This window comes from Centropristis striata, chromosome 16 (genome assembly GCF_030273125.1).
Source record: "Centropristis striata isolate RG_2023a ecotype Rhode Island chromosome 16, C.striata_1.0, whole genome shotgun sequence".
In the NCBI taxonomy this organism is placed as follows: Eukaryota; Metazoa; Chordata; class Actinopteri; order Perciformes; family Serranidae; genus Centropristis; species Centropristis striata.
Window position 1 is genome coordinate 6,943,432 of NC_081532.1, and position 13,669 is coordinate 6,957,100.

General features: G+C 37.2%; 1 protein-coding gene and 1 long non-coding RNA gene across 2 annotated transcripts in view; one reads left to right on the forward strand and one right to left on the reverse strand.

The window, feature by feature from the left end:
• LOC131988076 (uncharacterized) overlaps positions 1–13,669 on the forward strand; it is a 60,952-nt gene that overhangs the window by 31,130 nt on the left and 16,153 nt on the right. Inside the window, exons 2-3 of the long non-coding RNA XR_009395852.1 lie at positions 9,692–9,828; positions 11,425–11,482. This is a non-coding gene — a long non-coding RNA (uncharacterized LOC131988076). The remainder of the gene's footprint in view (positions 1–9,691; positions 9,829–11,424; positions 11,483–13,669) is intronic.
• LOC131988066 (solute carrier family 2, facilitated glucose transporter member 1) lies at positions 3,419–10,577 on the reverse strand. Its single transcript, XM_059353078.1, has 10 exons — positions 10,563–10,577; positions 9,713–9,811; positions 8,877–9,037; positions 8,567–8,807; positions 7,691–7,853; positions 7,266–7,450; positions 6,464–6,565; positions 6,084–6,185; positions 5,051–5,254; positions 3,419–4,219 (listed from the first exon to the last, which is right to left on the reverse strand). The coding sequence occupies exons 1-10, from the start codon at positions 10,575–10,577 to the stop codon at positions 4,040–4,042; spliced, it is 1,452 nt and encodes a 483-aa protein (XP_059209061.1). The 3' UTR covers positions 3,419–4,039.

The following is a 13,669-nucleotide window of genomic DNA, read 5'->3' on the forward strand; positions in this document are numbered from 1 at the left end:
CAGAAATACACACCGCTGTCAGTTAATGACAGATCAAATATGGTGAGGTTTGCATGGCTGCGGCCATCTCCGATAGTGTCGATTTTTCCTTTGATGTCGTCCTCTAAGTCGGGGAACATTAGACTCAGATATCCCAGAAGCTTTAGAGCTTGATGTTCATCCTGTTTGTACCACAGAATAACATCATAATCTGGTATGCTGTGTGAACAGTTGATCTCACTGGCAACAGAATCACCGATGTTCTTAATGATGAAAGGAGGTGTTTGGAGGACTCTGTTGTTGCTGTGAGAGGCACCTGTTTGAAAAGCAGACAAGATTTAAAAATGTTTAAATGTTTAGCTTTTTCAGTGTCTTTACTCTTTTTTTTTTTTTAGAATTGTCTCCCTCACCATTATTTCCTGGCAGATGAAGAAAACTAAATATAAAGATTATAAGTATCATGTTAAGCAAGTTTAGATTCGAGTGTCAGCTTTCCTGTCCAGTCCTGTTAGCTCAGCACCTGTTGACTACAAGACATTACAGTTGAATGAACAGGGGAGGTGTCAGAGACGGGTCTACATCACAGCTTTGGCTTCATCAGGAAGGAAGGAGTAACCTTATTTTAAGGGTTCGTACGGGTGCTTGAAATCCTTGAAAATGCTTTAATTTTAATGTTGTATTTTCAAGGTTTCAAAAGTGCTCGGATTTTGGATAAAGTGCTTGAAAATGCTTGAAATTCTTAGTATTTCTCTTGCAATCGGACTATAGATAATCACATGTTCAATGAAAAAAATAATTAATTGAATATTGAGATTAGCAAACTGTACTTTTGGTTGTTAAAAGTGTAAAACCATCGCTGTTGGTATGGTTGAGTGAAATTACCTCTTTTAGCATGTAAGTACTCATCTAAAACATGCAACTTACAGCCGTTACAGGTACTGGAAAAGCTTGAAATTGGACCTTGAAAGTCTTTGAAAAGTGCTTGAATTTGACCACTCAAAAAGTGTATGAACCTTGTATTTTGTAGTCAATGAAAGTGCAGGGTGATATGCTCATTTCATTTGTTGAGGGTTGTTGCCCCCTGCTGGCATGAAAGATACTGTAGATTACCTCAGTGAAGGTTTCGTAAAGTTGTTTTCTGTTTCACAGATATTAAACGGATTTACTGGTAGTTAATTCAGATTAGTGCTGCAGTTTGTGGAATTGCTAGTAGTCTCTTTTCCAACTGCACATCTTCTGCCATTATGGGCTATGTTTGAAAATTGAGAGGTGAAATATATCCTCATTCAATTCATTATCACTAGTCTTGCCAAATTTTTTTAGATTGTGACCACCGAAACATAAAATCAGAATCAGTAACATTTTTTTTCACACTCCAGATACACATGTTTCACACACACATTTTGAGGTTAAAGGGCATAGGTTGCTGTATAAATAAATACTTGAAAAGGAATGCTTGTTGTAGGTGTGCTCCTTGTATAAAATATAGTATTATAACATTACTAGTATTAATTATTTGAAATCTCTGAAGAATCTCATCATAGTGTACACACACCAGCAGTAGCCCCCGTGGCCCTTTCAGAATTTCCCCAGAGGAAATTTTCTATTATTTTATTATTATATTACAGAATTCTATATTTTAATATATATATATTTTTTAAAATAAGGTTATATGTTCACTATAGTCTTCTGCATATCATTTATCCTTTTGTCTTGAATAAGAATAGTTTATCCATACAGTGGAATCGCACAGCAGCAAAACTGGGTAACAGAAATTCTCCATGACGCTCTTAAAAATCTTAATGTGAAACAGTCCCACCTTGTATTGTTCTGCTTTGTTGTCTGGTAATTACACAACATTTAGAGAAAGTCCACTACAGGTTTTTGTTCAAGTTTGTTTGCAAGTTAGCTGTGAGGCTGACTCACAGCACAGAAATATAAGCCTTTATCTTCTGGCTAGAGATTCTTCACTGTGAATCTCCCACTATCAGGGTCAGACTTGGTGGCTGAACATTTCCCTTTGCTGACATCTTCAAAATCAGTATTTGCTGTATTTTGTGTACACCTATTGTTTCATAGTTTCTTCTGGCATGATGTAATCATTTGAGCTTCTTTATGCTTGTCTACACTGTCATCAAATTGGAGTTAAAGTGGTGCTGGGGTCCCTCTACGTTCTCTCACATCCATCTGCTTTCACTGTAATTTTAAGGTAAATATCAAACTGGCAGTGAAAATGTGTGTTGTGTCTTACTTATAAGCAAATATGGTGAATTTCACTAGTTTTCCCTTTTTTCAACTATGCTACAGAATATAAAAGATTATGTTAACATGTTATGTTTAACAATTAAAAATTTTGTTGCTGAGAAGAATGCTTGAGGAAGTTATGTCCTCATAAAGATGTAAAACAATATACAACATTGAAAATTCTCCAAATACCTTAACTTGTTTTCAGAGCAAAATGAGCAAATGAGGTGGATGCTGAATTTAGACCGAATGTTTTTATGTGAAGCAATATTAAGAGATGACAATGATGTAAACAAAGTAAAAAGAAAATGTTGCATTATAAGACCAGGCTTGGTGGACCAGTGTACCTCAGTAGATATTAAGATCACTGATATGAAGAAAATATTTTTAAACTTTAGTACAATAAGTACTGCAAGTAGGAAGGCGCCCTATATCCCCCCAAAATATACTTACTGTAACACAAAATTATACTGTAGTTTATTCATTAATAACAGCTGTTTTACATTTTGGTCCAGTAGATGGCAGTGTTTCCATCATTTTTATAGTGAGACAAAGACATCTTGGAACACATGACAAAGAGTTCAGACTCCTGACCGTGTCATCAGTTATTAGATGCTGACTCTGAATGAACCACCAAAGTAATATACATGTAAATTTAATTCTGCCCCTGGTGTTTTAAAACCCAAGCTCATCCTCTGATCTCTTGGCTCTTCTCCCTCTGTGGTTTCTGCAAGTCGCAGTAGATCATGTTGGATGAAATATTTATTCGCACAGATGTGGTTGGTTTTCTCAGACATCTTACAAGTGTATACAGTTCAGAGATATGTGAGATTTCTCAGACAAATAATGATCTAGAAGGCTGACGGTAACCCAAATGCAAGGATTGCAGATTGTTCAATGGTGGGACCAGTCCGAACATACATTTAAATACACATCTACTGTATAATTCAGTTTAATGTAATCATTCTTAAGTGCACTATGGCATTTTATGTCTTAAATCTGGAGCTGTAGTCAACCAAAGAAAATCTCGTCATCTGAAATGATATCTAGTTTCTCTAGTGCTGGGCGTTTTCAGAAGAGCTCCTGGTGTTTTCAGCTGGGAGAAAATGCTTTGGTGGACACAAGGCCTTGTGAAAAAATAAATAAATAAATCAGATTACCTTAACCACAGCCCATTTCAAAGCCCTCATCTAAGAGAATTTAGTTTTAAGAGGTCAATGAAGAACTGAACTCATGTTACTTAACAGTATCTTTATTTACACAAATGACATTAAGTGGTGGTGACAAAAAAAAAAATTTAATCTCTGGAAGATCTCCAAATCCAAATAGGAATCATGAGAGTTTTGTAAATTTGCTGCAATTGTGTGGTCTGCAGCACAATATATATTGCTCTTTGTGTTGAAAAATAGTACTGTAGTCTGCAAATTAACCTCCGACAACAAATCCGATTTTAATTTCTCCGTTTGCACTTCTTCACTTATTTTAATGATTCTACACATCCTCTGCCTCCCTCCCAAAAGTCTCTATCTCTTTACAAAACAACAATATAATATATAATATCATATAATATATTATGGTTACAAAATGCCTCAAAACATACAATATAAATATCAATCAGTTAACACTTTTAATTCCCGTAATCAGATCCATGTTTGTTTTCCATGAGAAAACCAAATTTACAAAGGCCATTCCAGCCTCCTTAAGATGTGCACATCCTCTACTTTGACTCACTTGTGTCCACAAAGTGAAACACCAGTTGTTCTTTTTTTGTCATGAACATCAAAAGCCTCAATATACCCATATTATTGATTTGAGGTTAGTTGAAAGTGTTGAATCCAGCCTTATTGTGCAAAGGGATGCCCTCTGCTCCTCTGAACTCCTCTGCAATGTCATCGAACGTGCGACCTTTTGTCTCTGGGAGGCGAAACCAGGTGAAGGTGAAGGCGACCAGAGCCACGGTCATGAAGAGGAGGTAGACGTACGCACCACAGATTTTCTGGAGGGGTAGAGATGGATATTATTTTCATCTGGGTAATTGATCTGTATTTAACCAAAAATGATCCAAACCGCTTCGATTAAGGGCAACATGATTACACACCCATATGGAGAGTAACATTCAACATTTCCCAAGGCCATAATCACCCTAAACTGCAGTATGAACTGATCTTCCCTCTTGTGCAATACCTCCAAACAAGTGCAATATCTCACGTGTATATGGACCATATTTATTTTTCACTGCTGCAATTCAAAGTGTGCACCTTATGTCCTTATGTCTATTTGTACATTATTTGTATATTATTATTATTATTTCTGAGACATTGTCTCTCGCACTGACTTGGTGGTGTTTATTAATCTCATTGTACCCAGGTACAGTGACAATAAAAGTGATTCTGATTCTGATTCACACAAAAATGTTGGAAAAAAGGCAAAAAGAAAAGGCATTGAAACAGATTTACACAAGTAGAAAAACAAAAAGTTGTTTGATTTGGTTCCTTGGTATAAGTTTCTGGTTGGCTGCTTCTCTGCTGCACTACAGCGAACAGATGTTTCCCTGGTTAACTGTTAATTTAATTACTATTATTTCAGCCTGATGCTAAAGGAGTTAGCAATAGATTTATACATATTTAACATTTCAGATTTATGTCTGTTTTACAGTATACAGTTTACATTTGTATATAACAGACTGAACAGATTTATAGCCTGTATTTTACAGTCATGTCTCTGAGGTGTAAAGGAACTTGCAAAAGCAAGCAAGAAATCCACCTCTAAAGTTCCCCCTGAAGTTTAACTCACTTATACAGCATGCAGGCTGACAGTGTAAACCCACCAGTAATGGAGGAAAGAGGAGTGCCAGAACAAACTTCCCTCCCCAGTTGAGCAGGCTGGTGAAGGCCATGGCGATGGGTCTGCTGGGTTGGTCAAACAGCTCAGCAGCGATGAACCATGAGATGGGGCCGGGGCCCAGCTCATAGGCTGAAATCAGGCAGAAAACCAGCAGTACCTGCAGGCTCCGCAGCTCTGGAACCAGGTGCTGCATGGTGGATAGACAAGTTTCTTGTTGAAGGTGGATGTAGGGTTGTGGGGATAGTACTAGTGTTTCATTAGAATCAAATTTCATCTCAAATGTCATTTTGGGTGATTCTAATGAAGCTAGTGTAAGTTATGTCTGTGAAGATTATAAGGACATACTTTATTAAACTAAATATATTATATATATGAACAATATAGCCATAATGAGGCACAATTCATTGTTTTGTGCTGAAATAATATTTTCTATATTTTTGAACATATTTTTGATCCACAAATTCATTACCGTAATGCGTCCAGATAAAAATTTCATGGTTTCCCCACACTTATATACAATAAATATTTAATAAACTTTATCAAAGTAAATATACATTTGTTTACAAATGTATAATTTAAGATAATGTAATCAAATATAATGGTTTTTAACAATGTATAAAGAGCAAAATCTGAATCAAAATTGATGAGAAAAAAAATGGTTCGATGTTAATGATAGAATTGTTTGAATGAAAATATGTGTACATTTTAATAAAATACATTTTGGTGATAACCGCTAACCTTGAGCATATTAAGTGTTTGCCAAAGAAAAAAAAACCTTCCACTAAAAATGTCAGAAATACATTAAAATTTTTCAAATAGATTATAAATTAATATTAAACAGTGACTTTAGATTTTATATTATAAAGGGTCAAAGAAAATATGTATTCAGTACTCTTGGATGTTTGCTATGAGCTGTACCATGTTCATGAGAATCACCCTTTTGTCAGAGTGGCTACCACTGGAATAGAAATCTCTGTGCACGAATAACAAAAACAATCGGACTAAAATGAACTTACCAGGACCGAATCGACTATGGTCATGAATAGGTTGCACACTGCTATAGAGATGAAACCAGTTAGAAGCAATCTCCTCCTTCCTGCCCTTTCCATCAGGAAGAACTAAAACAAAAAAAAGTGGTGACTCTACTTACCCTCTTTTATGAAACAAAAAATCAACATTTCCTTTTGTGGCTCCAGCTGTTGCATCCATGATATAATGGTGACAAAACGTTTATCTTTAATCCAATCCATGGCATAATCTACAAAATATCACACATCTTGTATTTTAAGTAGATTTGACACTGTTGGGTTCACATTGATATGAAAATGTGTAGAGTGATATTGTTTCTCAAAAAAGGAGCTGAAATGAAAAAGTTACCACTAGATTTTGTACTTACTGCCACCAAAGTGAAGGTCACATTGACAGCTCCTACACCCATAGTCAAGTATTTGGCCTCATCAAACTTAGCCTGGAACATTCTGGTGGAATAGTTGATGATCTGAAAGAACAGAGAAGGCATTTTTTTTTTTTTTTAGCTCAGTGGGTTACTGGGACATCTTTTTTAGATACAGGGGTATTGTCCTGACACACTGCCCCAGAATCTGAGAAGGAGGCAGAGAAAAGTGCTGAGGCTGAATAATATATTGAATAAATACTTTAACAATGCAAGTAAAATATTCATCAGACAGTGGGGAAGCCATAAAACATAGTTTAGGAACCTCTTTCTTTGTCACAAAAAGGCATTGTCAGTAGAATTTTTTTTAATACTTCAAATACAGTACTTCATGCAGTAAATACTTGCCAAAAACAACCCAGACCAATTGCGTTTTAATATAAGGCCCCGTTTACACGAAGGGAAAACGCAGATATTTCCATGCGGTTTGGCCTCTCATTTACACGAAAACCCTGTTTTTATCATGGAAAATGATTATTTCTAGAAACTCCGGGCAAAGTGGAGAATTTTGAAAACTCCGGTTATGTGTTGTCGTGTCAACTGGGAGAAACTGAGGATTCTGATTGGCTTGCATGGCTTTATCCTTCTCCCTACACTGCCGCCTATAGGTTTGGCGTACTTATAATGGCGCTCGACGGCGTATTTATGCGGGTTGATGTAAATGACAACTTTTTTGAAAACGGAGGGGGGGAAATATTTGTTTCTCTAAATACCCTGCTATGTATAAATGAGGCCTAAGACTGACCGCATTGAATCCGGACAGCTGGCTGCCCAAGTTGATGATGAGGACAATGATGATTGGCTGCTTGTATCTGCGTTTCTTGAAGAACTCGTGGAAGGTGACACCGGTCTGAGTGTGGGCGGCCTCCTCCTTCATCTCTTCCAGCTCAGTGAACACCTTGTCCGAGCTTCCTCTCAGCCTCAGTAGCGCTGCAGGGTTAAAACAACATCTTTTTAAGGAACTGCTGCATTATATCCACAGAGCTGAGATACTAGAGTGCATTAAAAGCATTTCCATGTTTTTGTTTCCTGGAAGCCATGATCAGCCATGGTCATCTCTCTCTCTCTCTCTCTCTCTCTCTCTCTCTCTCTAATCAGGACTGCAGGACTGTTGCCCTGTGATATAACGCCAACTGAGACTAATATTAAGTTCTAAAAAGTTGTACCCACCAGTCTCTGCTTTGCTCTCCTCTCCCCGGTTGATGAGCAGGTAGCGAGGGCTTTCAGGGCAGAAAGGCAGGATCAGGTACTGAGTCAGGGCCGGGATGACAGACAGGGACAGCATCATGGCCCAGTAATGCTCTGTACCCAGCATTGTCTCCAGACCAGCCACCTGCAGCAAACACATAGAGGGACCACATCTGACAGTTTCACTTTGTTCCTTTTACTTCCAGTGGAGTCGACTACTTGTCAAGAAATGTAAAAAAAAAAAAAAGTAAAAAAAAAAGTTATATTTTTCAAATTTTTCTTTTCTTGCAGTTCTATCATTTTTGTTGAAAGACTTTCTCTGTGAGCCCCTATTGACACTTTGTGGCCTTTCTTAACATTTTTTTAAATCTCATTATTATAATTATTATTTCAGAAAAAAATCTCTCACTAGACCAGAAACAGTCATTTAGAACAAGAAAATAAAGACATTTCTGAACAAATGTTGCTAATCTAGCCTTGTCAGCAACATTGCATGTTGATCTTCAAGTACACAAAACAAAACTCTCAAAAAGTCTTCAAGAGCAAAAGAAATGGGAGGTAACTTGGACAGCACAAGTCACAGATAGATATAAGACATCAGAAATTGTAGAATTCCATAAAAACAGCTGTTCTATATCCAACCTTGCACTCTGAACGTAAGGAGAGTAAAGATCAACGAAGGAAACTCCCATTGGACTTTGATGAAGGCACATCTGGTATCAAAATGTTAATAAAGTTTGTTGCCTCACATCCATTTGCTCCAGTATTGGACCAAATCTCTGAAGTTTCTCCTGATACAAGAGTAAAGATCAATCAACTTTTTCAGTCAAAACTTAAGATTTCCATCACAGTCCTCACCATTCCCACCAGGATGCCGGAGGCGAAGGACACCTGGTTGAGTGTAGCAAAGGCCCCTCTCAGGTTGGTGGGGGATACTTCCTGGATGTAGAGCGGATTCAGACTCATCACCAAGCCGCAGAAGAGACCAAACACCAACCGTCCCAGGATGAGAACCTCAAATGACTTGCAGGCTTTGGAGGCGGACATCAGAGACGCTCCCACCACAGAGAGACAGTTCACTATTAGGATGGAGTTACGTCTAGAAGGGAAGATGAGAAAATTAAAAAACAAAATGTGAAAATGTTATTTTTATTTTATTTATTTTTACCTTCCATAAGAATCTGCCAGGTACTTGACTCCCAGTGAGCCCAGCAGGGCTCCAAAGTCTTTAATGCTGACAGAGAGCGACCACAGGAGAGTCAGGCTGTGATCTGGCATCGACTGGTTGTGTCTGGCTCTCCAGGTGTGGTTGAAAAACTCTTCGATAATCTAAACAGTTAGCAAACAGCAAAAGAACAATCAACATCAGGGAACGCTGTAGAAATTCAAAATTGGGGGTTTGATCCAATACCAAATTTTGTAGAATTTGGTGGAAGGATGTAGCAGAAATCTGTCCTCTCCAAACAACCAGTTAAGCAAATTTTGAAACCAAATCTTAATTCAACAATCAAAGTCACTTTTACTGTCAGTAGGCACTAACTTGTCCGGACAAAATATTTTGTGGGCGAAGTATTCAGATGGAGACGATCTGCCCCACTTGCAAACATGTAGTGCAGTCAACCTGTGAAATAACAAACCCATGCCAGTCCTGGAGCTGAGCCAGAGAGTTTCAGGGAGTTGTTAAGTTTATTCAGTGTTTTATTGAGGCTGTGAAATATTTGTTTGACAGTCCGATAGTTTTAAAGCATCGCACTCTGTGTGATATTTTGGTTTGTACAATATGTTCCTTTCAGCGAATCCTTGTAGAATGCATTTTGACGTATTATTTTAAATGGAGGGACTTTGTCTTCTGTTTTCCTTTTCAATGGATCTTAAAGTACAGTGTATTTACAAAGCAATTCTAACATAGTTTATATCTGGAACTGTGAAACTAAACTATTGGTATCAGTATCTACCAACATAATGTCATATTTCCCCCATCAGGTCCCATCTGTGGCTGCCAACCTTGGCCGGAGCATTGACGTTGCCGGTGTGGTAGCCAATCTGCAGGGAGCCGAGGACCGCCGCCAGGATGGAGATCAGGAGTGTGGATGTCAGATGGCTCTGCAACAGTGTCGAGGGTTGGTGACATTTTCTCAATGTGATGCAATGTGATTTTCCTTTTTTTTGCTTTTTTATTTGCAGAAAATAAAAAAAATCAGTGTAAAGCAAAAAGAACATTTTATGACAATTATTTGAATATTAAACAGGGTTCGTACAGGTGCTTGAAATCCTTGAAATGCTTGAATTTAAATGTATTTTCAAGGTTTAAAAAGTGCATGGATTTTGGATAAAGTGCTTGTAAATGCTTGAAATTCTTACTGTATTTCTCTTGCAATCTGACTATATCCATCTATCGACTATAGATAATCACATGTTCAATGTAAAAAAATAAAAGAGTAGCCTATCTGAAATGAAGACCGTCCCTCCTAAAAGTGTAATACCATCGCTGTTGGTATGGTTGAGTGAAATCTCCCCCTTTTTAGTTTGTAAGTACTCATCTAAAACATAGAATTTACAACAGGTGTAAGATACTGGAAAAGCTTGAAAATTAACCGTGAAAGTCCTTGAAAAATGCTTGAATTTGACCTACGCTAAAGTGTACGAACCCTGATTAAAACTTTATTCTCAGCAGAGACATGCAGTGCAGCACATATTTAAACAAGAGTAATCTGATATACAAACATAGTGACTGTTGGTAAAGGTCAAGGGTGGCAGGAACCACAGTTTTCACACACAAGCAAGATGTGCCAAATTTTAATTACCACAAGCGAGTGTTAGTACTTTGCAGAAAAGAAGACTAAAACAAACAAACCTCCTGTGACGCCATTTGTTTGGGTGAGACGGGGGGTCACTCCCTCAAGATGTTGGTGCATTTATCTTCTTCTGACTTCCTCTGCTGTGAAAAACTCAAATTATGCCAAACATTTACATGTGATGAGATAGCAGAGAGATTAAATATTTCACAGACTTTGAAAACAAATAAAAAAATACTTTCTTTCTTTTAAGTTATACATTTTAGTAATACAAAATATGAATTGTATGATCTGCCAGTAGCAGCATACAATATAAACAGAGATGTCCTGTGTGCTTCAAGACAGGAAAGTTGTTAATAAATGCTTTGTATATAGAAATCAAATCAAGCGATGAAATTATATACTTGCAGCATACAGTGTGTTTTTTTTATGTAGACTTTCCAATGCTGTGGAGTAAAGCAGAAAGCTTGTCTTGTCCAAAATATAAATCCAAAAAGTGAAAAAAAGGAATCCAGTTAGCTGTGGCAGTGAGGTGAATATCCGCTTGTAAAAATGTTCACACAAGTTACAGACTCTGACATTAATGATTCACATATTGAATATTAATGTCAAATGAAAAATGTGATTTATCTTAGTGGGTAAACTAGATGTCAGGCTTTTTCCCCCCACCATATGCACTAATGTAATATAAAAATTGACATTTTTACAATTTAAGAAGTGTATTCTGAAACTTTAAAAAAAATGTCTTACACGTACAAAAAGACAATGAAATAATAACCACTATCCTTTGGACAAAATTCTGACATTAATATATAATAATACTCTTGTAGACCATTTATGGACTAAGTAGCATGCAGAGAAAGGCTTCAAATCCATTATCTATATTTTTACCATTAAAATCTAAATATACTTTTCTTTAAGATCTCACCAATGTTCCTGAGAGTCGTACGTTGATGCCGTCTTCATCCCTGAGTTTCAGGTATGACTGTAGTTCTGCTGAGTGAACACACCACTACCGGACACACACACACACATACACACACATTAGACCAGTGATTCCAGTGATGAAGTCACACCAAGCTGGTGAATTTGGGGCTGGCCTGACAGAAAGGCGGCTGCGGGCCTCTTCTGGTTCTCATGGACCAGCTGATCCACATGCTGCACTTCAACTGACTCAGGATCAGTTCATCTGTTGCACCCACACCTAACATTAACCATGTTTTAAACAACATGGCTGGTTCCGGGTCTGGGCTAAAAAGGAAACTTGTTTCCATCTGAAGAGCGGAGCTGGCATTTTGGCAATAACTCAGCCACGTGCTATAGCTGTGTGTGAAGCTGTGGGTCACTTTGTCCTGTGAGGATGTTCACTGAAATGGAAAAATCACAAGTGTCTGATGGCCGTGCATCTCATTATGTCTTTCTAGGAACTAAAAGAAAAGAAACCGTTTCAGATCGAATAATTTCTTAGTTTATCAAGTTAATGCTGAGAATATTTCAAGTCAAGTCAAAGTTTATTTATAGAGCACATTTAACAACAACCTCAGTTGACCAAAGTGCTGTGCAGTTATTAAAATACAATGAAAATCATACACAAATATAGTAATAAATAGAAACAATGAAAACAATAAAATACTAAAAACAATAAAATAGTAATAAAAACAGAGTTAGCTTAAAATAAAATAAAAGAGTAAAAAGTAAAAAAGACAAGGATTCTTGCCTAGCTGGGACTGAACGCCAAGGAGAATAAATAGGTTTTTAATAATGTTTTAAAGTGCTCAACAGACTGTGCAGCGCTGACCTGGAGAGGTCGGCTGTTCTACAGCTTTGGGGCCGCCACAGAGAAGGCTCTGTCCCCTTGACTACAGAGTCTGGACCACGGTCCGACCAGGAGCAGCTGGTTAGACCACCTAAGTGCTCTGAAAGTACTGTGGGGTTTTAAAAGCTCTGATAAATAAGACGGTGCCAGACCATTTAAGCACTTAAAAACAATTAATAAAACCTTAAACTGGATCCTAAAATTTACAGGTAGCCAGTGCAAAGATGCAAGGATTGGGGTAATGTGCTCACGCTGTTTCTTTCCAGTCAGCAGGTGGGCAGCTGCATTTTGGACAACCTGTAAGCTGCTGACTGGCCAAGACCAACAAGAATTACAGTAGTCTAGGCGTGATGTGATGAACGTATGGATGACTCGCTCCAAATCATTTGTGGATAGATAAGCCTTTACTTTAGACCAGGGGTCTCAAACTCAAGTTACCTGGGGGCCGCTGGAGGCAGAATCAAATTGACCAAAAAAAAGACACAAAATGACAGGAAAAAAAACTTAATTACTTTAAAAAGACACAAAATGACCAAAAAAAGACACAAAATGACCAAAAAAAAGACACAAAATGACCAGAAAAGATACAATATTACCAAAAAAAGACACAATATGACCAAAAAAAGACAAAATGACAAAAAAAGACAGAATTACCAAAAAAGACACAAAATTATTTAAAAAAGACACAAAATTATTTTAAAGACACAAAATTACCAAAAAAAAATAATTAAAGGGACCTTCCACACACAACATGGTAAAGTGCCATTCATATAAAACTCACATTAAACTTTCATATCAATGTGGGGGCCACAAAATATCGTCACGAGGGCCGGAATTGGCCCGCGAGTTTGAGACCCATGCTTTAGACAGTAGTCGTAGCTGGAAGAAGCTAGTTTTGACTGTCGAGCTTATCTGTTAAGTAAACTTATTTCATCAACCAAACTTCCAAACTTAAACGAGTAGAAAACCCTACAACTGACATTATCAAAACAATGAAATCTGTTTTGCATCTTTAAACCTCATGCCACAGTTACGTTTTTGAAAAATGGAGCAAGAGCGTAAACATCAAAAAGCCTTTTTTATTACACTGTAAAAGTTAGATAACAAACTTTTCTTTTATTACATTAGTGCAAATCCCATTTTTATTTGTAGGGTTTTCCAAATAAACACAATTGGCAGCCCCTTCTCTCTCCTTCATGAATCCCCACACATGTGAGTAAATTATAATGGGTTTCTTTCATGGTTAGAGATATGTGTTGAATAGACCCCATCATAACAACTCTGTGTTCTTTTACCTGTTTGTAAGTAATATATTTCAAGAAAAATATTTGTGGCTCGATAAATATGACT